Below are 27,201 nucleotides of genomic sequence, written 5' to 3'. Positions count from 1 at the left end.
CTGTGGAGAAGCATCCTGGCGTGGTGGGGCCTGATCCATAATGCGGGAAACAGGAAGGGAGGAAGTCAGTGTGTCCTGGTTCTTGAGCAGGCTGAATGTGATGTTTGGGATGGCTGAATGAGGACAGCCGAACTACACGTCAAGAAGTTTGGGTTCATATACTCTTCCCTACCAGACTGCCTCTGACCCTGTCGTGACTGGGGGATCCTAGCCCTTGGGGGGGAAAGAAGTGGTTAGGACTCCTTCTAAATGACCTGTGACAGAACCCCAGTGTATCCTGTCTTCTGTATGATGCTTGGCCAACTGATGAAATGTTCATCTTGCTGAGTATCAAATGATTCTGTGGGCTTTTTCTACCAAGTATTATCCTGAAACCATCTTCTAGTATCTCTTGGTTTGTAACACATTTGAAGAGGAGTATGGGATATCCTGAGAGGCTGGTTGGCCCCAGAGAGCTTTGTATCTAAGAGATTGAAATTTGGGATCAAATCAATCTTGTCCTTTTTGTCAAGCTGGAGAGAGTTTCTTTGAAAAAGTGACCTTGAGACCTACTGGTCACTGAATGTAGTTGAGGAAAATCAAGGAAAGGAGGCTCAGATTCTGGCCATTGCCTTGGTTTGGGTGTGCAAGCTCCCGGTACCATTGCCTGTTTGCACTTAGCCGCTTTCCATGTGGAGGAATCAAGAAGTCCCGAGATGACGGTTCCTGAGTCCTCACTTCCATTTCTACCTCCCGTCCTCATGTCTCCCCACTTCATCTCGTCGGTGGGTTCTTTGCTGGCCCCCAGGGCTGAAAGAGGTGTCGCCGTGTGGGGGGAACATGCATCATGAGTCCAAAGAGTAGGGCCATCTTCTCTACTTGGCCAAGAACGGTTGGCACTTCCACCATGCTCTCAAGGCTAGTTCCCTGGCAGCCTGGTCGGGTTACCGTCCCACTTAGCAGATGCATGGGCCAAAACTCAGCAGGGTTATGTGACATGGTCAGAGCCAGGGGGAAGGGCGGGGCCCGGGCTAGACTCTAGATCTCTAGTGCATTTGCCTTTGCTTATTATTTGCCTGTAACGTTCAGTGGCACTTATGTTGGTGTGGGCATGCCCTGAAGTGGCAGAGCCGTGGACTGAAAAGGTCACCTCCCAGCACAAGAGTTGAAACCTGCGATGGAGGAATATCCATCTTACCTCTGAGAAAAGCAAAAACAATCGGATGCCAGCTTCTGGATCCCCTCCGCTTCCCCCCTGCCATCTCCGCAGTCCGCCCCCGCTGACGTTTATGCAGCACCTGGACCTCCTACGGCACCGTCTCACCAAACCCTGTCAAATTCTCTCTTTCCTTCTTCTGCCTTTGACTGCATCGATGCTGCAGATCGGGTTCGGCCAATGCGCTGGGGCCAAGTGTTAACTGCATCCGGTGCAGTGTTCTGTGTCTGTTTCATGCCTCCACCTACATCACCTACATACTGGCTTGAAATTTCACTGTGTGCCCTGCAGAAATCACCCCAGGCCTGTCTCTAATGGCGCATTAGATCTATCACAGGCAGCTCTCAGAGTTGATTTTGCCCTACAGAGTTTGCGAAGATTGGCTTTAAAAAAGAAGTCCCTGCGTGGTGATTGGCGCAGAGAGAGATCTTCCGAGACAGCAACTTGCCCTTCCTGCTCCCTCTCCATTAATTCCAGGAAACTCTGCAGCTCGCCCTCCCCTGCCCCCATCCTCTGGTCTCTGTGCTGTGCTAATCACAGCTCATTTCTGCTGCACGCCTCATTTGGGGGAAGAGCACTCCAGGGCTCCCAAAATGTGAAGAGGGAAATTAAGGACGGTTGGCCAAATGAGTCAGCCCGCCACCACTGGGACAGCCCTCCTCCTCCCCGCGAAGGCCCCTGTGCCTTGTTCCAGGGTTTACTGGGAGAGGGTTTCCCCTGGGGCTTTTCCTCTGGACCAGATGGGGTTTTGTATTGTGTCAGCAGCCACACGCCATCACACGTTCTCTAGTCTCGTCATCTCCTCTAGCAACCCTGGGATGTTGGGCCTATTTTACAGCTGAGGGAAAGAGGAGGAGAAATGGCAGGTACTGATCTGCTTTGACTTCAAAAGCCGGCGCTCTTTCCTTCCTTTCTAACCATCGGCCAGGGAGGGGGACCCTTCGGCATTCTCCCCCCTCAGTTCTTAAACCAAGAGCTCTGGGCTTCTGTTCATTCTTGTTTCCTCTCCCCCAACCTCTCTGTGAAACTTTACTTTTTTTTTAGTAACAAGAGTTATGCTGGCTCCTGGGAGAATCCATCCTGGCTGGGAGTCCTGTTACCCACTGGCCGGTCAGCATTGTGGGTTTAGCCAGTATGCTAATGAATCTGTGTTTCCCAGCAAGGGCTGACTGGGTCATTGCAAAGAGCCAGCTGCCCTGGCCAGGCTCCCCAGTGCCAGGCAGCTCTGTGGGACCACTTTAGGTGTCTATGCATCTGTCGGGAGGGGAGCAAAGAGCTTCCTCTCAATCCCAGATGCGGTACTTTTCCTCTCCTGGGACTTCTTTGCTTCTCATTACCTCACTTTAAGGCTCCAGGCATCATTTGGTTGATCTGCTTCAAAAGAAATTCATTCTCCATCTTTGTAAATAAGGAATCCAACCTGGTATATTAGTCAGATGAACTCCAAAGTTCCACGATACCTTTTTGGTGAGAATGTGACATTAACCAAACAAACAAACCTACCTTTTTCTTCCATCCCCCTGTTTGCTTGCCTTATTCCCATTGTCCAGAGGAATGTTTCTTAGAAGGGTCTTTTTTCTGTGAAAGCCTTTAGAGTTATCCCCTTCTGGACACTTCTCTTACCCAGGAGGCCGTGGAAAAGGGAGCTGGGTGCAGAATGGACAGTACCCAGGAATAGTTTGGCCCCAGGGTTTTGATGTGCATTCATCCTTCCGGAAGGCAGGGTCAGGGAGGAGTCAGCTGGTGAGGCCCCAGGGGCTCTCTTTTGCTGTGGTGGCTGAACGGAAGCAGAGGCGGCCCCAGGAGCAGGATGCCACGATTCCAGACCACCTGAGTTACACTCCCAGGAGCCAGTCCACACTGTAGAAAGACCTAGGAGACCCGGGTTAACGTTCCAGCCTCGCTGCTACCTTGCCCCGTGGCTCTGGGCTGGTCACTTCACCTTTTGGGGGCTCAGTGTCCTCAGGTGTTGAGAGAAGGGGTTGGACCAGGTGGTCCCAGCCTCACCGTGGTGCCGACAGTCAGAGGCTCTGAGGAGACTGAGTGAGGAACCCATGAGGGAGCGAGCTGGTCTGACAAACTGCTTTGCATTTTAACTGCGGCTTTTTGGAAGTCAAGTTTTTCAGCCACGGGGGTCAGTTCACTGGTGGAAGTTCCAGGCACTGTTCCAGGGGTTTGGGAAAGAGAGATGGCAGTTTGTATCTTACCCTGCCCCCCATTCCTGGTTACGCTGTGGGAGTCGAGGCCTCCTCTGTCCTCTGTCCACGCATCCTTGTGAATCCCTGCCCGCCCAGATCCATCCATCTCTTCCCCTGGAGAGGTAGTTGGAGAACTGACTGGGTTGGATTAGACCGGGCATCTTCTATGTGGCCCCCCGGGCCCCTGTGGGGTGCGCACCTGCGGAGAAACATTGATGTCGTCCAGCTCTGGCCTTCCAGAGGTCAGGCTCCATTGTCCCACAGACTGGGCCCATTTCACATGAAACCGCATTGGCCCCGACTGCCACTCTGGCTGAGGCTGTTGGGAGCAGAGAGGAGGCCTCAGAGCAGACCCAACAGTGGAGGAAACAGAGTCAATGCCAAGATTTCAGAGCTCCCTCAGGGCCATGTAGGCCTGAGGCTCTGGACTCCCCCTTGAGTGCTCTCTTCCTTGGGCCTCCTCCTCCAGCTATCCCCTCTATCCAGTCTCTGTTCCTCCCCTTTTGGTTTTAGGGAACTAATTAGCTTCTTTGCCTCGAAGCTCTTCCAGTTCCTCACCTTTAACTCTGTGAGGGTCAGGTTTGGAGGTGGCCTTGACCTGATTTTGCCCTGGGCTAATTCAGGAGCACCTTTAATCCAGGATCCGGGATTAGCTGTGGGGGCTGGGATGACAAGTTCCCCCAAATCCTTACACCATCCTGCAGACTCCTCAGACTCGCCTCACACTCCCCAGCCTGGAGGGTGAACAGGGGAGAGGGGTTGTGGAGAGGAAAGTAGGACCTTAGCGCAGGAGGGCAGCCCTCTGACTGGGGGAGCCACCGGATGCTCAGAAGGCCCAGTGCTCCCTGGAGGGTGGCCCATTGGCACCTCAGCCTCCTTGTGTCAGGAGAAGGGTCTCTCCATGGTCTGTCTCCTGTGGCTCAGTGGTATGGTAGTTGCCTGCATGGATGTTGGGATAAGATGTGGCTGTGCATCGTGCTGCTGCCAACCCTTTGCCAGGATGTCTTGAGTAGATTCTTCCCTACTCTGAGCTTCAGCTTCTATAAAATGGGGACAGTGACACCTGGGTCACAGGTTGTTTCAAGCATTAAATGAGGACGTGTGTTCAAAGTGTCTAGCACTCAGGAAGCACCTTGATAAATGGGAACTGTTCGTAGTAATAGTGCTGAATACTTTTCTAGGGAGGACTCAGAGAATTGAGTTTCTACATCTTTTTAAGAATTCAGCCAGAATTCTGGTTTTGTCTCCTGAATACGTAAGAACCCAAATCTCTTTTCTGGGTTCTTACTTTCATTCTCTTACCCATTCCTTCCAGCTTCCTTCTTTGTCTCCCGTCTCCCTCCCCACCCCATGTCCTTCCCCCAGATTTACTAATTCTTCCTCTTCTCACTTCATCTCTCCTCTCTGTTCTCACGATTTCTGGAACCTGTGATCACCTCTTTACTTATTCATGATCTCAGATGCATCCTGGGAGTTCTGAAAGCTGGTGCTATCAGCTTTTCTGCTTGCTATGAGTTCTACCTCCCAGCTCCATGAAGATAATATAGCCCCCAGCTGCAGGCTCCCCTCCTGGCTTTAGGGTCCCCTGAGATGGGGATTTTCCCACAGTGATCCTTCGCCATCTTGGATCTTTCTTACTTTTAGTCCTTGGGTTCCCAACCACCATGGCAAGTGGTTATATGACTCTGGAACTCAGGGCACAGGTCCGTGCTGGAGAGATCAATTTGGGAGTTAAAAGTATGTGGATGAGGGCACCTGGGTGGCTCAGATGGTTGGGCGTCTGCCTTCGGCTCAGGTCATGATCCCAGGGTCCTGGGATCGAGTCCCACATCGGGCTCCCTGCTCCTTGGGAGCCTGCTTCTCCCTCTGCCTCTCTCTCTCTCTCTGTCTCTCATGAATAAATAAATAAAATCTTTAAAAAAAAAATCTTAAAAAAAAAGTATGTGGATGATACTGGGGGAAGTGAGTTTAACTAGATAAAAAGAAGGGTCTAGAGTTAGAGAGAAGAGGGGATTCCAGCAAAGGAGATTGATAGGGGGCAGCTGGGGAGGTGGAAGGAGGACAAGAGAGTGCGGAAAAGAGAGTGCAGAAAGGGGATGGAGGGCGCTGGCCCTTTCGAGGAGTCGGGCTGAAAAGAGGAGCAGAAATTGGGTCCTTGATGGAGGGGATGCTCAGTCAGGAAGGTCTCTTTGAAAGATGGGAGCTCTTACAACGTGTTTGTATGCCAGCAGAGAGAAATTGATGCCAAAGGAAAGAACAGCAGGAACAGAATTCTCAGGGAGGTGTGAGAGGTTGGGATCCAGGCACAATTGGGGGATTAGCCTTGGGTTGGAGCTGGGAGAGTTTGTTTCTGGTAATAGGAGGGGCACAGGTGCAGGGGGCTGGGGGGATGTGCACGGAGAAGAAGAGATCGTTTTATTCTGATCACGAATATATTTTTTCAACGAAATAAGGAGAGTGTGAGGAAGTGATGCAAGCTATGGGAGACTGGAGAAAATGGAGAGGTGTGGGAGAGTGGTTTGCCCAGGGAGAAATGGGGGGTACTGCCAAGATTCGTGGTGGCCATTTCAATGGAGGCTGGTCAGCACCGTGGCTGGGGTGCAGGCACAGAGCAGGCAAGGGTTGGGCTGAACTGGGGTTGGGGGGAATAGGAAAGAGAGAGGGGGTCTGTAGATATATGCAGAGGTGTGACTTCGAGGATGGGCGTGGAGTCTCTGGATACAGGCGTGCGAGAAGCAGTGCAGGGAGGGTGGTGTGTGGCAAGGAGTAGCGGTCGGAGCTTCCACTGAGGGGAAGGAGTACCGTCTCACTCAGTGAGTAAGGGCCAACCCGGCTCTGACGAGCCGTCCCCTTCTGATGTGGGCTCCCGTGTTCTCCTCTTAAGATGGTTAAATCGACACTAGAATAGAAAATGGTGGAAAGCAGTGCTTGTTCTGGGGCTACTTCATTCATCATTGCAAGAGTGCAATTTAATTAGGCTGCAAAGATATTCAATGGTTCGTAACAACACAATGGAAATGCCGCCTTAACTCTTTCCTAACACTGGGGTGGGCACTTGGGTTTGTTCTTACACAAAGGAAATATTCTGAGTGCTTTGTTGTCCAAAGGGCCTTATCTTGGGGAGAGAGTGTATGTTGGCCTGAGGCCCCCGAGAGGAAGTGAGGGCCTCCTTTTTATGCATGGGACCCATGGGTCTCTGGCACACAGAACTGCCATCAGGAAGATGTAGATTATGTCTGGACACTGGCCAGTATGAATTGATGTCTTCTGCATCCAACAATCACAGGACTGTCTGAAACACTTAAGAGTATGTCGACAGTAGGCTATGAGGTTGAGAGAAATACAAAATTTCTGGGAATGAGAATAGAGGCTGTTGGCTGGTGCCAAAACAAAGCAGAAGAGCGGCAAAACCTTGCTTTTTTTAAAGTGTGTTCCAGTTTAACAAAGCAGTAGCCACGCTGTATTGCTGTGATCCACACAATAGAAGGATGAGGTGGGCAAGAAAGATTCTGGAGCCTCGTTTGACCAAGGTGGACTCAGGATCAGAGTAGTTGGTGGACTTGCCCGTGGTCCCATATACCAGCATCGTGGCACAGTTTGCTGATATGAGGAGAGTCTAGGAGGCGGGGGGTGGGGTGGTCCCCGAGTGTGGCCCCAGGACTCCCGCCCCTGTCAGGATCTGCATCTCCCCTGGTGTTTCTTCTGGGCTCTAAGGTGGGAAAGCTACAGGATCACCACAACAACGTTGCTTTGGCGTGGGGAAATGGGGAGACCAGCGACTGATATTTCCTCTGAGGGCCTTGTGCCCCAAAGGAAAAGAAGAACTTCCCCCTCGAGGCAAGGAAGTGGGGCTGCTTGGGAAGGGGTTGGGGGATTGGGCAGCAGATAGGAACCCGAACAAGGGAAGCTGATTTGCTCCGCCCACCTGGGGCCTTGGCCACAAAGCAACGTTAGACTTGCCGTACCTGCTCCGGCCTTGGAGCTCGGCCTCTGACCATGGCTGCAAGGGCCTTCTGCGGGAGATCATGGGCATCCTTCCTGACGTCACTCAAAGGTGGCACAGCGTGGGTGCCGAGAGTATGCATTGGCTGTGTTCCGGCAGTGCCCCCAGCCTCTTGGCACTTGGGTTTCCTCGTCTGCATTGGTCTTTATAGAAGTGGGGCTGGCCTTGAAGGACGAATAGAAGTTCCAAGGAGAGGCAAAAGGTGGAAGTGGTTATTTCATTGATTCTTTTATTCATATATGAATTGACAGTTTCCCTCGTTCAGTGAGAGTTGTTTTGGTGGAGAGCTGGGGAGGGAAGTCAGATTAGAGAGAATGAAGACTGAGTGGGGATCCCAGAAAGAGAAGGAGTGGATTTAGGGCAGTGCATCTCAAAATTCACTGTGCACACAAGTCATCTGGGGATCTCGTTAAAATGCAGATTTAGGTTCAGATGTCAGGAGTGGGTGTTTCTAACAAGCTCCCAGGTGATGCTCAGGCTGCTGGTTCATGGACCCCACTTTATGTAGCTGGAGTGTAGACCATCTGCTTGACAGGTTTGGCTGTGAATGGGAGCTGAGGGATAGGACAGAGAGACCTCTGTATGCAAAAGTGTGAAGTGCAAAAAGAGCAGGTTTTGGGGGCGTTGGGGTGGGGAGAGGGAGGAATTCGGCAAATGCTTTTCTGTGTGGCTGTTGCATGGGGTGTAGTGGTAGTTGGGTCAGGGTCATGAAAGAAGATGAATCTAAAAAAGGCAGTTGTGACCAGACAGCAAAGAGGCTTGTAATGCTAAGAGCTTACTTCTCGCCCCAGGCAATGAGAAACAGAGGAATTACTTAAAGAGGGGTGAGTTGATACTTCATAACTGCTGTAGTAGTTTTAAAAACTATTAACCACTATTTAAAAAAAATATATCTTTAGAAAGCGTCTTTCAGATCATTTTCTGTGAAAACAGGAGTATGTGACTGTGGGAATACCGCCTGTTCGTCCAGCCACAAAACAAGGCCACCGTTGGGTTAGTGGTCCTAGTTGTTTAGATAGGGTCTCTGACTCACAGAAAGGGAAACAGGAGTTAAATATTTGGTGAACTTCTTAAGGCTTGAATCCTTAATTCTCACAGGAGGCTTTTAACCTATTAAGCTTACCAGCTTCCAGCTCAGAGGTAGCAACTCTTTTCTTTTTATATGAAAACTCAGATTGGTCATGGTTGCTTGGAATGCTGGGCTAAGAAGGATCCGAAGGTCTCAGCCATGAGCACTGGAAGAGAATGTTGAATTGATTAGTGATGTCTGCCATGAGTATGGGATGGAAAAGTGGTATATGTGCCACATATTTAGCTATCTCTGAGGGGAGGTTAGGTTCCTGGTGATGTATTCCTAATTCTCTCATTCCTATCCTTCAGGTGAACGAGGGCCATTTCAGAGATACTCATTTCATTTCCCTGGTTTTGTAATGGAGTTGACCACCACTTACCCAGAAGAGCTTTGTGAGTCTTCCAACAGTTGTGAGGCTCTGGTCCACATTTACAAACTACCAGGAAAAGCCCTCCTTTAGCGGTACTCTAACATCGATGGGTATTATTGTACTGAATAAACTACGTGTCTTAGAGCATCATTTCTATGAAATCTGAAGACAGATGCTGGTAACTGGAAATAGCCATTGATTTGCTTTCTCTTGTACTATCTCAACTCCCTAATTTATCTGGAGGAAAAAATAAAGCCCACGTAAAATCAACTCTTCCAGCTTTCTAAGTAAACAGCAAGATCAATCTTATACATGAATTTGTTGGATAAATGTTTGTTTGATTATAAGGAAAGGCAGATTAATCTTGAATGAGAATTTGTGGTGGAAAATGATCTATGAGCTGGACCGAGTGACCAAAGATGCAGGAAGAGTGCAGAGCTGGTGGTGCCTTTGTGCTGGAGGTTGGAAGCAAATGCGGAGTTAATACAAGGCCAGACTGTGCTGGGTTTTAATGTAATCCCATGAAGCCCAAGGATATTTCTCTTTCGAGCAGCGTTGGTTCAGTGTGATTTTTGTTTCCTTCTTGCCTAGAGTGTTGAAGGACATCAGGGATCTTGGGTGTTCAAGGGACTTGGGTAGGAGGCTTCAGGGGAGGCTGGCTGTCACCATCACCATCTTCACTTTCCATTCTCCTGCCATCTCAATTTGGAAAGTGAACTAGTGACTCAGGAAATTGGGGGATGAAGAGGGAGGAGGATTGGGAGGAGTCAGCGAGTCTCTTTTGGGGTTTCAGGGTGAAGGATAAGTGTTATAGGCGTCGTGACTGCAATACAGTCTGGTGAATGCAAGAAGCGGGGTCCTTTCTGTCTGCTCTTTTGTTCCTCTCCTAAATAAAGTGAAAAAGGAACACTCCTGTCCTTTCTTGACTTGACAGTGTAATGGAGGTGTCTGGGCCTGTTGTGAAATTGGCTCTGGTTGCCAGATGTCTTTTTGTGCTTCTCTCAGAGGCTCCACCTGGAGAGCTGATGATGGGCAGTCCACTCAGGGTAGCTCTAGGGAGGACTTGGACAACCGGCTCCATGCAGGAATAAACGGCCAGCAGGACTGAGAGGGATGGTGAGGAGGGAAGAGGGGAATGATTCCTTCCCTCTCTAACCTCTGGCAGAGGAGCTGTAGCCAGTGAGGTCAGGGACCTCTGTTGAGATTCTTAGGAGCCAAAGCCCAGTAATGCCACCAGAGGCTGCTGGCTTACTTCTGGCGGCCTCCAGGGCCCCTTTGTATGGGCCGGACTGGCTTACTCCTGGGCCATTCTTCCCCAGGGATTTCCGGGATTTGTCACTGCGAGATGGTAAGGACTTGACACCTTGCCTAATGTGAGGAAGCCTGGCTTTCTGAGAGCTTTTGCTCGAGGTATGGAACACTGAGGCCCAAAAAGGCCTTAGGGTAGAACTAGTCCACCTTTGGGTGGTACAAGCTGAGGAAACGGAGGTACAGAGAAATTCAGTGACCGACATTACTGTTCACTTCTTGTGAATAAGAGGGGAAAATGCTGTTATATTTAACAGCTCAAAGTAAGAAGCTGAAATGAAGTTGGGCAGCTGCATTTGGGTCAGCCATGTTGGAACACCATGTAGTGAGAACCCGCAGGGTGAAGTAAAGGGTCCAGAGGACTAGTGTGTGGAGACATGGATGCTAGCCTAGCCCTGTGTCCACTGGTTGCTGCCTGCCCGAGCCATTCTGAGCTGCAGTTTCCTCACCTATAAATCAGAAATATTTGTATCTGTCCTGTCTACCTCACAGGGTTGCTGTCCCCACAACAATGAAATCAATAATTTCATCAAATGAAACCATGACTTGAAAACATTAGGAGCCGTGATCATTTAGCTATGCAAACACTGCTTTCTTTAGGCCAAAATACTGGCTGTAGGCTGTTGCTCTGCTCATATCAGTTTGTTGAACTCCCAGGAAGTCCCTGACTTTCTAAAATGGAGGACTTGTTGCAGGGAACCTGAGCAGAAAGGTTGTTGGAGGTGAGAGGTAGACTCCGGAAAGTGGAAGGAGGGCGGAGCAGGGTGACACGGAGACAAGGGTGTGGAGAACAAGATGAGAGGCCAGAGGCAGCAGCTTGTATGGTGGAGAAGGGCTCTCTGGCCCACACTGTGCCAACAGGTTGGGCCCAGGAAGCTGTGGATGTGCTCCCGTTGCGTTCTGAGTCTTCACATCTATTCACTTCTTTTTTTATTCGTCCCTACATCATCCTTTAAATTATCTTCATTCCCGCTCTTAGTTCTTTTAAAGAAGATTTATTTAAAAAATAACAGCCCTCCATGCAAGAGAGGAAATGAGATAAAATCCCAAACCCCACTTCTGCCTTCATTATTCAGCGCTGGGCCTCACTGTGGCCGGGATCCTGCCTAGGCAGTAGTCCTATCAAATGTCTGGCTTTTCTAGAGCCTTCCCACCCGACCCGTTACTGTTTCTCATTTGCTAGTATATTAGTTATCTCTTGCTGTGTAACAAATTACTCCCAAACTCAGCAGCTTAGAGCAATAAACATTAGCTCATAGTTTCTGAGGGTTGGGAATCTGGGAATGGCTGAGCTGGGTGGTTTTGGCACATGTTCTTTCATGATGTGGTAGTCAAGATGTTGGATGGGGCTGCAGTCATTTCGAGGCTTGACTGGGGCTGAAGGAGTCACTTCTAGGCTTGCTCACATGTTGTTGATAGGCCTCCATTCACCTCCATTCATCTCAGGCTGTTAGATTGAGGGCCTCAGTTCTCTGCTGGTTGTTGGCCAGAGGCCAATCTCAGTTCCTTGCCATATGGACCTTCCCATTGGGCACCTTGTAATGCAGCCGCTGACTTTATCCAGAGTAAGATGGCGGGGGAGGGAGGCAGGGAGGGTTGGGGAGAGGGAGGGAGAGACCAAAATGGAAACCTGAGTTGTCTTTTTATAACTCAGAATTTGCATAGTGTTACTTCCTCTTTTACTGTTATTTGTTAAAACAAGTCAAGTCCAGCCCACATTCAATGGTTGGGGAAACCTCTTGAAAAGAGGAGGATCAAAGAATTTGTGGGCCTTTTAGAAAAGCACCACAGTCTCCATCATTGCTGCCTGGTGATTGTTTCCATCCTCCCCTGTCCTCACCATTCAGTCTGACTCAGTGCTGCTCTCCTGCCTGTGCCACCAACCTCCCTCCTGGATCTGGGCATTTCTGGAGAATATGAAGGTGCCCTTGACCAGACTCAGGGCTGTGAGAGAACCTGGACCTGCCCCAGCCTTGCAGGCAGGGCTCTGAAACCAGGGACTGAAGAGCTTCAATCCAGGGTCAGAGAGAAAGAACTGGCTTCCAGAGACTTGATGCATCTCCTGGGACAAAGATGGAAATTGATCCTGGCAGGGCCTAGCTTTGGCCATGGAACCTCCATCAAAAAACGACCCCTGCTATCAGTGAATGGAATCAGATATTCCTGAGACGATTTCATATGGCGTTTCCAAGCTTGAGAGTGAAGGACAAAGCCTGTGGAAGGAGAAGCATGTTGTGAGAGAAGCTGCTAGTGACTTCTTCCCTCTATAATGCTGAAACCATCCAGTCATCCAGAGAGGCCCAGGGCGCACTATTCCCAGAGACCACTTTATCCAGTTTCAACGACCAATGGCTTGCTTGGGGTAACATGTTCTCTTCAGTTCTTATATTTCTTCATCTCTCACTCAATGCTGTGACCCTCCCTTCCCTTTTCTTGGATGACATGAAGGGCTCTCTCCAGGCTCTCCTGGCCCTTTTATGACCACATTGTCTCTGTCTTTCTCACCGAGTTCTCTTCTTCATGCCCTGGGATGCCTTCAATTCCAATGGTTACCCTCCCGCTTCCTCCCAAGGAGATCCTTCTTACTTTTTCTCTGTGGTCTCTCTCCAAGTATCTCATCAAGTACCAAGGTTCCATTTACCACCCACACCTGATGATTTCTAAATTGACATCTCCAATCTGTCTTCTTTCCTGAACACTGACCCGTATTTTCTCACTGACACCTGGACATCTTCACCAAACAACAGATGCCATGTGTTGAAACTGACTCTATGTTACTCTCTGCAAGCCCACCATCCCCATCTCAGCTAATGGTGTGGCCCACCCACTCTGTGGCCCAATCTGGGAATCTTGGTGTCATCTTTGACTCCTCCCTCTTACTCACGCCTGTGTCTAGCTGGCATCATGTCCTGTTGACCAATTCTACCTCTCAAATGTTTCCCACATTTATCCCCACAGTTATAAGACTGGTTCTGGACTAGTGTCCCCACTCTGGAAGCTAAGCTCCACATTAGTAGGAGCTTTTGTCTGTGTAACTCTTTGCTTAGCACTTCCCACAGTGCCTGCTACATCATAAGTGCTCAATAGAAGTTTGTAGAATAAATGGATACTGTAACTGGTCATCCTGCCCTAGCCTCTCTACTACATCTGTCCTCTGCCCTACCACCAGTCATTTCTCCAAAGCGTGTGTACAAGCAAATTGGGTCCTTGTTTAAAAATCTCTGAGGATTCGGGGTGCCTGGGTGGCTCAGTTGTTAAGTGTCTGCCTTCAGCTCAGGTCATGATCCCAGGGTCCTGGGATCGAGCCCCACATCAGGCTCCCTGCTTGGCGGAGAGCCTGCTTCTCCCTCTCCCACTCCCCCTTCTCTTGCTGTCTCTCTCTCTGTGTCAAATAAATAAATAAAATCTTAAAAAAAGAATCTCTGAGGATTCCTCAGTGCATGTAGAAGCAAATTCAGATCTTTATGCCTGCATAAGGGGCCTTTGACAGTCTTTCTCCTTACCTTTTTAGCACCATGTTTTGCCACTTGCCTTTTCTCCGGCTCTCCTTGAGCCACTCTGTTTTGCTTAAGTGGACCATGCACCTTAAATTTCCTGGTATTTCTTCTCCCTATAATGCTCTTTTCTCTCTTTTTTTCCACTTAGAAAATTCCTCTTCATCCTCCAAGGCCCAGATCAAATGTTACCTCCTCTCCCTGGCTTTCCCCAAGTCCCCCATTATTTATTCCTTCTCTGTCTGTAAGCACTTTATTTGTTCCCCTATTATAGCACTTAGTATATTATATTATAGTCATTTTTTTTAAAAAAAATGACCTATAATAGTTATTTGTTGCTGTATAACAAATTACCCCAAAACCTAACAGCTTAAAACAATAAACATTTATTATCTCATAGTTTCTGTGGACAGGAATCTATGTGGTTTAGCTGAGTGCCTCTGGATCAAGGTCTCCCATGAAGTGGCAGTCAGCTTGTCATTTAGGGCCATGGTCTCATTTAAAGGCTCGATGGGAGAGGATCCAATTCCAAGCTCACTCACATAGTTGTGGCAGGATTCATGTCCTCCCAGGCTATTGGACTGAGGCCTCCGTTTATTTGTCGTGATATGGACCTCTCCAGAGAGCATCTCACAACACAGCAGCTGGCTTCCCTTAGAGCACTTTGTGAGAAAACATAAGAGAGGGTGCCAATGATGCAAGTCACAGTCTTTTTATTACTCAGTGTTAGGAGGGAATACCATCACTTCTCATATTCTACTTGATACAGGTGAGTCAGTAAGTCCAGCCCACACTCAAGGGGAGAGAATTATACAAGCTTATAAATACCAGGAGAGGGGGGACTTTTGGTGGCCATCTTATAGGCTGCCTATCACACCTCCTAAACTTGAGCTCCTCAAGGCAGAATCCGTGTCTCAACTGTCTTTGAAACTTCATCATTTATACAGTTCCTAGCACTTAGTAGGTGCTCAGTGAATTCGGTCAAATTAAATATAATTATTTTTCTGTAAGAACCTGATCACAATCAAGTAAACTGCAGCCAGAAGAACCCTCAAAAGTAGACTAAAAATGATTTAAAAAATAAAATGTAAAACAAAAGTGTCCAAAGGTCACAGGCATACTGTCAGTCCTCTGCTTCTAGGCACTTCTATGATTGCTTCCCAGTTTCGCATAGAGAAAGACAAAAAAGCAAGAAAGTATCTTTTTCCTTTTGGCTTGGTACAACTCTGAAATATTTTTGAAAGAAATAAATTAATACCATCTCAAAGGTCCTCAGAGAACTCAAGAACTTAGACTACTCATGAACCCATCTTCCAATTCATGGAAGATCGGCAGCTGGAGGATACAGGTAATCATGTGTTGATGAATCACCACTCTTTTCCACCAGCTATCCATCACTTACACCACAAAACCTTCAAGAAGGAAGCACAGGGATTACAGGGTCTCCAATCTGAGCAACAGTTTCTTCTTCAGGCTCACTTTTCCAAGGAAAACCCAAAGCCTTTAGCCAAGGCCCATGGCTGGATGCTCCTGATGTCCAAAGAGGCCTGAAATGCACAGCCTATGTCAGAGACTCATACCTAATACTGATATTGGGCTCTGGACAGTGATTCAGTCTGGCCTCCACACACGTGTGGAGCAAGCATCACCCGCAGATGGTTGCCTACAATCTATAATTCCAGCTAAAGATTTGAAAGGCGAGTCAACCTGAGTTGCTTCATTCCAATGGTTACCCTTCCCCCTCCTCCCAGCGAGGTCCTTTTTATTTTTTACTCTGGGTTTCTCCCTGAGTATCTCACCAAGTGCCAAGGCTTCATCTACCACCCGCACCTGATGATTTCTAAATCTACATCTCTAGCCTCTCCTGTCTCCTGAATATATATGTTGGTGATCCTCTTCTTCCACTGGCTGCCAGGCAATACCAGCCCCCTGTCCCATGACCAGCTCAACCCAGATCTAATATTCTTCACAGATGAAAACTTTCCCAAGGCTTCTGCCTGCAGATTCATTGACAACACATCTGAATAGGCCCACCTTATTGCATGGGTGTAAGTGGTGAGGTTGATGAGAAGTGCTTTAGGTTTCTAGATTTCTTTTGCCTTCTTTCATGGTATTGGACTAGTACTGGGCTAGCCCAGTGGAAAAGTTGACATGAATTCTAGCAATACTAACTGCTTATTTTAATTTCCTTCTTAGTTTTTTTTTTTTCACTTTGAATTTTAGCTGGCAAACTTTAGAAGACTAATTTATCCCACCAACCAGATGGGCAATTTGGGATTAATCGTATCTCTAAAAATACTGTTTATGAATGCATAGGCAGGGCCACAGCTTTGTGGATAGCGGATTTTTATCCTTTCATTTAATATATTGAAAAACTAATGTTCAGAGAGGCAAAATGACTTGTCCAAGGGACTCAGATGCTGCAGTAGATCTCAAATTGTGGTACTTACCCCATGTGGATAGGGTTTGGTTTTTCTCACTATTGGATCCCCAATGCCCAGAAAAGTGCCTACCACATTTATCTATTCAACAAATACTATTAAGGGAATGAGTAAATCGATGAATTATCGTTGGTCCTCAGCTGTGGTGATGAATTAGGGATGCTGGTATCATTACTGTGGTTCTTGACATCTTTATAGTGCTGTGCCTTGGCCCTAACCTGGGCCAGTCAGGTAAGTTATATAAATCCAGGTCAACTCTGCCTCATTCCATTATTTCACTTTAAGAGGACCAACCACATGCCTTCAGGTTTATAGATGAGACTCTATCTTGGACCATTCTTGACCATGAAAACTTTGGGGGATGGGGAGAGGAATTTCTAGGGCCCTTTGGGAATGGTTCCATGAGCCCTTAGCTATTTAGCCCATTAAATGTGTCCCTAATGCTTTTGCACAAATGTGCTTTCTATAGTTATTGATAATAATGACCAGTGCAACAGTCTCTGTGGTTTGCCTCCCACACAGTACTTGGGTGCCCTAGAGTTTGGCAGCTTTGAGGGAGGATAAGCAGACCTCTAAGACTAGTTGAATTTGCTGCACTTTGCTCAAGCAAAAGGCAGCTAGGGCTCACACCATCATTTATTTTTAATGCATTTTTGTTTGTTTGGCCTTTACCCTTTCTACTCTCTTTCTCTTCTTTGTCCTCTTTGAAGTACATTAAAAATGATAAGAAAAAAAAGGAGCCATGCAGGTGCCTCTGGAATGCTATTGTGATCATCGATTTGCGGATGTCTTAGCATTAGAAGTAATGCTGGGGCAGATGAGAGTTGAATCTGCAGACCATGGCTGAAGGTTTACAAAGCAGGGCTTGGGAAAGATCTATGTGAAGAAGCAGTGCCTGGTTAACATATGTCATAATATATGTGTGCAGAGGTTGAATTCTTGATTGCTCAGAATTGGTTCACCCCTTTACAGATGAAGTATAATGACTCAGAGCCTCATTCCCTCCACCTGACAACCTGGGTCTCAAAGTGGAGGATGATGGAAAGAAGGAGCGAGGGAGAGAAATAGAGGGAGGGAGAGACAGAGACAGAGAGAGACAGAGAGGAGTGAGGGAGAGAGAGAATAAATGAGAATGAATGGATCTGATTGAATGAGAGGCTTCCCAAAGTGAGCTACTAATATTTTTTTCTCCTCAAATTACTCTTTAGCATGGATGATTCCAATTTGACTGCACTTTGCATAATTCTTCAGCTAAAGCTTCTTATATAGTTTTGCAATATGTAAATATTAGAAATTTTATGTGTGTATGAATATAGAGAACTGTTAGAAATTTGAACCAAATTATTTTTTAATGAATGCCCACGGAGACTTGTTTTTGGTGCTGTTTCAGACTGGAATTGATCCTATGTATTTTATATAATGTAATTTCTTTTTTTTTAAAGATTATTTATTTATTTATTTGACAGAGAGAGAGAGAGAGACCCAGCGAGAGATGGAACACAAGCAGGGGGAGTGGGAGAGGGAGAAGCAGGCTTCCTGCTGAGCAGGGAGCCCGATGCGGGGCTCGATCCTAGGACCCTGGGATCATGACCTGAGCGGAAGGCAGACGCTTAACAACTGAGCCACCCAGGTGCCCCTTATATAATGTAATTTCTATAAACTAAGCATCGTAAGGAGCACAATTTGAGGTTTGCACTTATTTGCCTGGGAATCATGGGTATTTAGGCTTTTCTTTCCTGAGAAATTAGTTTTTAAGAGATCAACATTGATAAATAAGGTAATAAAACATAATTAGGTGTTTATAATTTCACAATGAATAAATAATAGACTATGCTAGTCCACAGTTATTTGTATCTGTTTTATTTATATTTTCAGCACATACCTAGCAAGATAATGTTGTGTCTGTGTGTGTGTGTTTTTTTTTTCCTGGAGCTGTAATTTAATCAGCAATGTGGCTTAGCCTAGTCCAAATTAAATATTGGTGATGATGAAATAACAAACTCTTTTAATAAGGACCATAATATAAGAGACGCATGTCACAGCCCCGTGTCCAGTTTTGCCCAGGGTTTGTTGACAATGAACTGCGTTTTTCTCACTGTGCTGAATATCTATAGAGTGACGTTGACTGGTTAATGACTTCTGTTAACTTCTAAGTCACAACTGTAATGTGAGCTTAATCAACAAGGCCTGTTTAGATATTTTTGTCCTTGAAAGGTTGGAAATATCCATGTGTGTGGGCAGTTGTACACGAGCATGTGTAGGAATAGGCAGCTCTGAGTGTGAAACTGATTTTTGCCTGGATATTTATCCATGTGCCTTCTAAGTCAAATACCACGAAATCCCGTTTGCTGTCCCTGGCACTTCTCCATCTCTGGTCCAGGGGTTCTGAAAAGACATGAGTTGTGTTCTTTGGGTGGTGAGGGAGCAGTCGCTGCTTTCAGATGCTGGCCTTCTCTCTTTCATTGAGCTCAGCAGACTCTAGTGTCAGTCACCCCAGCCTCATGGATGGGCTTCTTTCTCAGAAGCTTCTTACACCCTGCTGGTTTCCTCTTTCTTCCCGTCTTCTGAAATAGCACCCTGAAGCCAAATTCCTATTGTCTGTGAAAGCCTTGTTCAGAAGTTACATTTCCTGCACATGGTGGCCATGTGTTAAATTTTTTCCCAATGTTTACGGAGGATTGAGGTCAATTTTGCAAAAGGTTAGCGTTGGATTAGGAATGCATCTTCACACCAAGTCACTATAGGACAAACTAAACAAGCAGGCAGAAGATTTACTGAACCCTCCTGATAGTACGAATTTGGTGGAACACTCAGGAAGGGCTTGGTTTCTGATGATCTGGCTGGGATGAACCATGCACAGTGCACCGCTTTCTAAATTCATTTTGGGTAATTGGAATTTTATAAATGTCCTGTTGAATCATTTTGCCCCAGGGGACCTGGGAAGGGTTGTTTCCCCTTCACTCCACTGGGCTAGTTGAATAGCAATACAGGTATTCCTTGTTTTAAGAAAAGTGGAGATAAGAAAAAAATCTATATTTCCAAGCAAATGTCTTAGAGACTGATAGTTAACTTTACAAAAGAGTTAAGCTAGGAATCTTTAAATAGTGAGTGACTATAAGTAAATTGTTTTACAGCAGTCTGTCTCTTTTTTTCTACCCTTGCATTAGGAAGACTCTATCTACTGTCTTACTTCCAAGGATTTTAGGAAGTAGTTCTGGGCAAAAATAAGGAATTCTGGCAGTCAAACTTAGAAATGGGCTACCAGCACTTTCCTTAGAAACTTTTCCCTTTGTCCTTTGTCCCAGTGTGCATTATTTCAGTCATTTCCATGGTAGATAAGAATTTGTGTTCTTACAGTTTTATTTGGCAAATGACTTTTCCAGTTACTGGAGATGGGCAGTAGACAGCCAACCTGTTATGGTAACACAGAGGATTTAGTTCTGGACATAATTTTTGCACCTGCTAATGGCTGCTTCGGTGACTTAACTTCTTGTGCCTTATCCTCCCCAGCTAAGAAGTTGCACCCCCAGCTTTCCTCTTGAACTTCAGTGATGTCTGAGTTCTGAGCTGATCTGAGCTGAGCTCTACAGCCAGCACTGAGGCTGGTCTTATTTCTACATTTTACTGGAGGTGTTGGGAGTTGGGAGGAGGCTGTGTGAACTTTGTTCCCTTCCTTTGGGTTGGAAGGTCTTTCCCGGAGGCTGATGACTTTCTCAAGACAGGAACACAGAAAAAGCCCATGGGATTTTTTTCAGAGACTTCCAACAGGAGTTTCCAAAACCCATTTGCTACTGTTCACTGGTCCGAAGCTATCCCAGAAAATGTCTCCAGAGCTTGGCCCAGTGGTCTAAGAGAACTTGAACATGGAATTAGCTCTTAATAAATATTTGTGGAATGTTGTTGGCACAAAACACACATACCACCCTCCATCCCTACCCACAGAGGCAGCTCCACATGCACATTTGACTACTGAATTCCATGTCATGTTCTGGAATGTGCTGACCTTCCTTCCTAGGGAAGATGACACTACTGGAGTGTTATTATTAGTAGGGCAGGTTTTGCTCTGATCTGTCAACACTCCCTCGCTCCGGGTCTTTATTAAGCAATGACAAACTCAAGAACCTGTGGCAGTCAACACAACTGACCACCCTCTCCTTGAAATCTCTTCTTTTGGCTACTCTCACCCCATGTTTCCAGTTTGTGTCTACCGCTTTGGCCATCCTTCCCAGTTTCCTCTCGGTTCTTTCTTTTCATTGTAGTTGAGTCTAGGACTCCTCTACATGCAGTCCTACACCTTTTTCTCTCTCTTCTCTTCTCTCCTCATCCTTTCTCTTCTTTTCCCTTTTCTTAGATAACTTCATTAGTTCTCATGGTTTTGATGACCACCTATTTAGCAATGGCTCCTAAATTTATATGTCCAACCCACATTTCTCTTTTGTGTTAGAAATCCATATATTTGACTCTCCACTTGACATTTCCACCAGTGGTCTCCCAAACTTGGCAAGTAACCAATATGCCCCAAACAGAGTGGCCCCCCCCTCCCCTATCACATGTGCTTCCTCTATGCTTTCTATACTCTTTCTCATCTGAGGAAGTTTCTCTGTAACCCACCCAGTTTCTTAGGTCAGAAACTTGAGACTATGTCTCATTATCCCCACACTCTCAACCTTCTAACAGTGGTCGAATCCTATCAATTATTTCTTTACCATCCTGAAATTTCCACCTTGGCTTAACGATCCTTGTCTCTCCCCTGGTAGATGCATCAGCCCTTCTAACTGGCTTCCTGGCAGCGATTCCTGCATCTCTCCTTTCCCCTGCCCCCCACAATTTCTTTTCTTAGACAGAAGCTTCTTCCTTACTACCTTCCTTTTTGATGATTTAAATCTTTATTTGTGCTTTCCTTATTTAAAAATATCTTCTCAACTTTCTATTTTGAAATGATGATAGCTTCATAGAAAGTTACAAAAATATATTATAGAGAGGTCCCATGTGCCCTTCATTCAGTTTCCCCTAATGGTAACAGCTTACATAACTACAGTACACTCTCAAAACCAGGCAATTGACACTGATGCAATTATTCGTATTTTACCGGTTTTACATATAACACACGTGCATGGTGCTTATGTGTGTATACGTATGGCTCTGTGCAATCTTACCACATATGTAACCACCACCACCACCACCACCAAGGTACAGACTGCTTGATCACCCCAAAGATCTCTCATGCTAAAGAATGCTCCTTTAAGGCGCAATGTGATCCAGTCACTGCCTTGCTTAAAACCCTTTAATGAGGGGCGCCTGGGTGGCTCAGGTCATGGAGCCCCACATCGGGCTCCCTGCTCAGCGGGGAGCCTGCTTCTCCCTCTCCCTCTGCTGTTCCTCCTGCTTGTGCTCTCGCTCTTGCTCTCTCTCAAGTAAATAAATAAAATCTTTTTTTAAAAAAACCTCAATGATTTTAAAGCCCTAAATCCTAAAAAAAGTGCTATAGGTGCCTGTGTAATCTGGCTCCAGCTACCTCTCCAGCTGCCTCTCGCCTCCCCCCACCCACCCCCAACCACCACCCCAGCGAAGTCCTCTTCATCTGTCAGGTATCAGCTTTAAACATCTTTCTCAGAAGTTTTCCTTGACATCTCTGACTAGGTGAGGTTCTCCTGTGGTTTGTTTTCATTATGATTTTCCTTCATGGAACCTATCACATGTTTGTAAGTAAATAGATACACATGTGGCTTATTAACTTGAGTTCTCTTTGGCTGGACTGGAAGGGCTTGGGTGCCCTACTCACCACTGTGTCTTTTCTGTCTACTGCAATGGCTGGGCTAGCAGGTGCTCAGTGATTGCCTGTTAAGTTCATGAACAATTATCACAAGTCAGCTGGCCGAGGCTGGGATGTGGGCTGAGGCCACAGAACTGGATAAAGTCGACTTGCATATATGGGTATCAGTTCTGTGGACTCATCTTCAACCTTCCCAAGGGTGCTGTGTCTGAAACCTGGGCATCATGGCCCACAACACTCAGAACCTCAAGCCGGTGTTTTCTCTATTACTCCCTCCCCAGTATTGTCTCTGAGAGATTGGAATAGAGAACAACCCTGGCCAGTGTTCTTCTTAGACAGATCTTTGCGATGATTTCAAGAATATCAACTGGATAGTCATCTAGGCTTGTTTCTCTTTGAGATCATTGCCATGGTGTCACTTTGAGAGGGTTATTAGTTCAGAGCTGTGGGAGCTCCTAAGTTGGATGGCACCTCGTGAGTACTTGAAAGGCTTTTAGACCTGCTTTCTCCTGATGCTTCCATGTGTTCCTTGCTAAGTGTCCCCCATGCTCCCTGCTGATGAGTCATGTCCATCCCACTCTTACTCTCTCAGAGACAAGTCAGTGGGGTTTGCATTTGTGGAGCCTCATTGTTGAAGGACCCTTACTTTGACTGAATAGACAGTATGTTCCCAAATGACCACAATGTAACCAGCTGTCTGAATATTTGGAAGGGAGGAAATGGAGGCCTCTTGCTGGGATGTGGCTTTGCCAAGCGGTGGTGGTACCATATGGGGTCCTGAACATCTGTGGAGGGTACTAGGTGGGTGGGACTAACTCTAACTGGTGTCCCCTCTCTGTAGTATCCTTCTTTAGAAGCACGTTTCCTTATGTGCAAGGAGCAATGCAATGCGCCATGTGGTTGGTTTGGCAGAGTTGGGAGCTCTGGAGATGGGTGGCCCCCAGCAGTAGGCAAAGCTTTCAGTTCTTTTGTGACAGACTCAGTTATGGACTTTGCCCTGGGTGCTCTGGGCAGATTTCTGCAAAACCTGGGAACATCATCCAAGTTTCTCTTCCCTGCCAAATAGAAAGTCAAGGGTCTTCACATTCTGTGCCTCATAGTTGTCCTCTCAATGCTGACATCTCTCTTTTGGGTGGGCTGTGGCTGTGAACAGAGTCCAGCCCTTCAGGCCAACCCTCAGGTGATGGGCCACTGGCGTTGTGTGCTCTAAGGTCACAGCTTAATGTCCTCCCCTGATTTGCTGTTGGTTCGGCTACCATGATACTCAGGATGCAGAAGAGTAAGGACCAGTGGGTAGACCTGGTCCTTGCAGTGCTCTGGTGCTGCACCTGCCAGGCCACTCTCCCTGTGGTCTCTGTTGCTGGGCAAGGCGTGGACTTCTGCTGGTCTCCTGGGCATGGGCATGGATTCTTGAGATAGCGGCACAGTGCCTCCCAGTGCCCTTGAGCTCTGCCCTGGGAAACCTCACATGCTCCCTCTGACCTCCTCCCCTGTGCCCAGAGGCAGTGTGAACACCCGTGCGGGTGGGAAGGCCCAGGTCCAAACAGCTCTGATGGGTTGCTCCTGCCACGGTTGATGCTGGGGCTTGGGAAGAAATTTTGGTGCCATTCACAGTGCTCCCTTGTGCAGTGCACGCCACAGTTTCCTTCACCACTTTCTGTCCTCATCAACTGGCTACACCTTCAGGGGGACACATCTCTAAGTGTTAATGCCATTTCTCTCTTGGGCCTCGATCTGATGTAACTGCAGGTGGTTGGGGGGTGTGGGTAGGGCCCCTGTTTTTTCCAGCTTGTGCTACCCTGCCCTCCCTCCAAGGGGGGGCATCAGTGTGTTTCTGGGTAAAGCGATGTCAAGGGGTGACAGGTCAGATCCTCTGACCCTAATGCTGCCGTTTCTGCTTTTTGCAGGTCACCCAAGCTGCCTGCAGTTCACCCTGAACATGACCGAGGCCGTCAAGACCTACAAGTGGCAGTGCATAGAGTGCAAATCCTGCATCCTCTGTGGAACCTCGGAGAATGACGTGAGTTTGGGACTTCCCTTGCGGGATCTGGGAGTCCCTAGAGGGCTGGAGAAGAGGGTGGGACTCTTGTCACTGGGTTCCTAGGGAAATGTTAGCCCCCTGCCCCTTGCCTCCAGGACCTTTGGGATCCTTGCACAACAGGGACCCTGGGTACTCTTTGTGCCTGTGAGGAGAGGTGCAGAGGTGATGGCCAGAGGCTGCATCACTGGCCATTTGCCCTCGAGGTTTCGGTGATAGACAGTGGTGCCTGCTGCTTCTGGTTGGATGTGCTGGACCGTTTACGCCACGTTCCAGAGTACGTGATCTCATTGGGTCTAAATGTTAACTATAATCAATGCAGAATTAAAAAAAAAGACACTTTCTGTTATAGACAATTTCAAACTTAGGCCAAGGTGCAGAAATAACGAAACTGATGTAGCCTATCACCAGCTTCAGCTGTGATCAGTACATGTCCAATCTTGTTTTATAAATACTCCTACCTCCTCCCACATAATTCTAGTCATAATATCACTTTACCTGCCAATATTTCATAGGTTTATCAAAAAGAAAAGGACTTACTTTTTAACAAAAATGATAAAAATGTTAACGCAGCTAAAAAAAATCAGTAATTTCTTAATATAATCAAACATCCAGTTAACATCCTAATTGCTGCAATTGTTTTAAATGTTGCCTTGTCTTAAATATTTTTTATTATAGCTTATTTATTTGAATCGGGATCCACATAAGACCCATACATTGTGACTAGTTGATATTTCTTTTGGCGGGGAGGGAGGGGCAGAGAGACAATCTTAAGCTGACTCTACGCCCAGCACGGAGCCTGAAGTAGGGCTCCATCTCACAACCCTGAGCTCATGACCTGAGCCAAAATCAAGAGTCGGATGCTTAACCGACTGGGCCACCCAGGCGCCTCTATTTTTATTTTTATTTTTTTTAGATTTTATTTATTTATTTGAGAGAGAGTGAGAGAGAGAGTGTGAGGTGGGGGGAGGGTCAGAGGGAGAAGCAGACTCCTGGCTGAGCAGGGAACGTGATGTGGGGCTCAATCCTGGGACTCCAGGATCATGACCTGAGCAGAAGGCAGATGCTTAACTGACTGAGCCATGCAGGTACCCCTATTTTAAAGTTTCTTTTAATATGTAGGTTTTCCCTCCATTTTTCTCTCTTTTTTCCCTTTGAATTTTTGTTGAAGAAATCAGTTAGGGGCGCCTGGGTGGCTCAGTTGTTAAGCGCCTGCCTTCAGCTCAGGTCGTGATCCCAGGGTCCTGAGATCAAGCCCTGCATCGGGCTCCCTGCTCAAGTGGAGAGTCTGCTTCTCCCTCTCCCTCTGCTGCTCTCTCTCTCAAAAAAAAAAAAAATCTTAAAAAAAATAAGTTAATTTGTTCAACAGAGTTTCCCAGGACTGTGTTTTTACTGACTGCATCCCTGTAGTGGTGTTTGACATTTCCCTCTGTCTCTTATGTTTTTTGTACATTGGTGTTTATAACTAGAATCCTGATCAAATTCAGGCTCTTTCTCTCTCTCTGTCTATAATATAAAAAAATATATTATATTATATATGGGCCTTGATTTGACTTTACATATATATACTTATATATATCAAGACTACTTCATAAATAGTGGTGTATTTTTCTTTATCAGAAAGTATGTAATGCCTGGTATATCTCTTTTTTGTGAAGGTAGCAGCTATTGATGACCTTCAATGAGACTGACTATTTCATTAGAGGTTGCAAAATAATGATATTCTTATTTTATAAAATCTTCTTTGTTTACTAGCTGGAGTAATTCTGCAAAGAGAAACTTTTCCAACCTCATATTTGGTTACTCTCAGGTTTAGATTATATAGAAAAGATAGGATAAATGCTTGCTTCTTTCCCTTCATCAGTTTTCAAAATCACAAGGTAGTTTCAACACCTATTCATGAAAGAAACAACAACAAACCACTCAATAAAATTGGAATTGTGGGATACTTTCTTAATATGATAAACTTTTTGTACTTCTCTTAGAACTAAAGCCATTATTTTATTTAATGAGGAAACACTAGAGGCATTTCTACTAAGTTCAGGAACCAAGTAAGGATGCCCACTATTTTCATTATTATTTATCATTATTATAGAGATATTAGCTAATGTGATTAGAAAAGAGAAATCAACTAGAGGTATAAGAATAGTAACAAAGTAGCAAAACTCTATTTCACAAACGATAATAGTGTATCTGGGAAACCCTAGAGAATCAATGATAAAGGTAACTCAAACATTAAAGGTAGCAGGATATAAAATTATCATATAAAAATTAATAGCCTTCATATGCACAAATAACAACCAGTTAGAGGATATAATAGTAGAGAAATCCTACTCATAATAGCAACAAAAAAGAAATACTTAGAAATAAGCTTAACAATAATGTGTAAAACCTATATGAAGAAACAAAATTTTGATGAAAATTTTAAAGCACTTGAAAAAAAACACAGAGGTAGACCTGAGCAAATGGAAAGATATTGTGTGATCTTGGATAGAATGATTCAACACTATAAAGATGTCAGTTCTTCCTGAGTTAATTTACAAATTTAATTCAAACCCAATAAAAACACCAAACAATTAGACAAATTGATAGTAAAGTTCATATGGAAAAATAAACATGAAAGAATAGTCAAGAAAACACTGAAAACAACAAATTATGAGGAGAGACTAGGCCTACCAGATATTAAAACATACTATAAAGCCTCTAATTAAAACAGTATAGACAAATAGACCAAAGGAATAGAAAAGAAACCCATAAATGGACCCAGCTACATATGGATCTTTAGCATTAGGATAAAGGTTGCCTCTAAAATTACATTTTCATGAATGGTGCTGAGATAATAGGGTAACCATTTGGGAAAAGATAAAATTAGGTCCATATCTCACATAATGCATAAGAATAGTCTCCAAATGAACTGGGGATCTAAATATAAAAAATAAAACCATATTAGTGTTAGAAGAAAACATGGGTGAATTCTTCTTTAAATATAAGGAAAGACTGGGGCGCCTGGGTGATGCAGTTAGTTAAGTGTCCGACTCTTGGTTCCAGCTCAGGTCGTGATCTCAGGGTCATGGGATTGAGCCCTGTGTCAGGCTCTGCACTCAGTGTGGAGTCTGCTTGAGATTCTCTCTCCCTCTCTCTCTCTGCCCCTCCTGTTCATGTGCACGCTCTATCTCTCTCAAAATAAATAAATAAATCAATCTTAAAAAAATATATATAAGGAAAGATTTTCTGTGACTCAGAATTCAGAAGCAATAAAAGAAAATACTGACAAATTTGGCCACATAAAAATTTGCATAGTAAAAAACA

General features: G+C 46.0%; 1 protein-coding gene across 2 annotated transcripts in view; it reads left to right on the top strand.

Annotated features, from left to right (window-relative positions):
- The window catches only part of DPF3 (double PHD fingers 3), a 254,185-nt gene that overhangs the window by 216,036 nt on the left and 10,948 nt on the right, over positions 1-27,201 (top strand). For both annotated transcript variants that reach the window (XM_045901124.3, XM_064571288.1), the window contains one exon: positions 23,762-23,874. In XM_045901124.3, the coding sequence (XP_045757080.1) occupies positions 23,762-23,874 (113 nt within the window). The remainder of the gene's footprint in view (positions 1-23,761; positions 23,875-27,201) is intronic.

This window comes from Mirounga angustirostris, unplaced genomic scaffold, assembly GCF_029215605.1.
Source record: "Mirounga angustirostris isolate CCGP_5_RB_7025 unplaced genomic scaffold, mMirAng1.0.hap1 SCAF_9, whole genome shotgun sequence".
Classification (NCBI taxonomy): Eukaryota; Metazoa; Chordata; class Mammalia; order Carnivora; family Phocidae; genus Mirounga; species Mirounga angustirostris.
The sequence above is the reverse complement of the archived record's forward strand: the minus strand, read 5'-3'. Positions and strand labels throughout refer to the sequence as shown.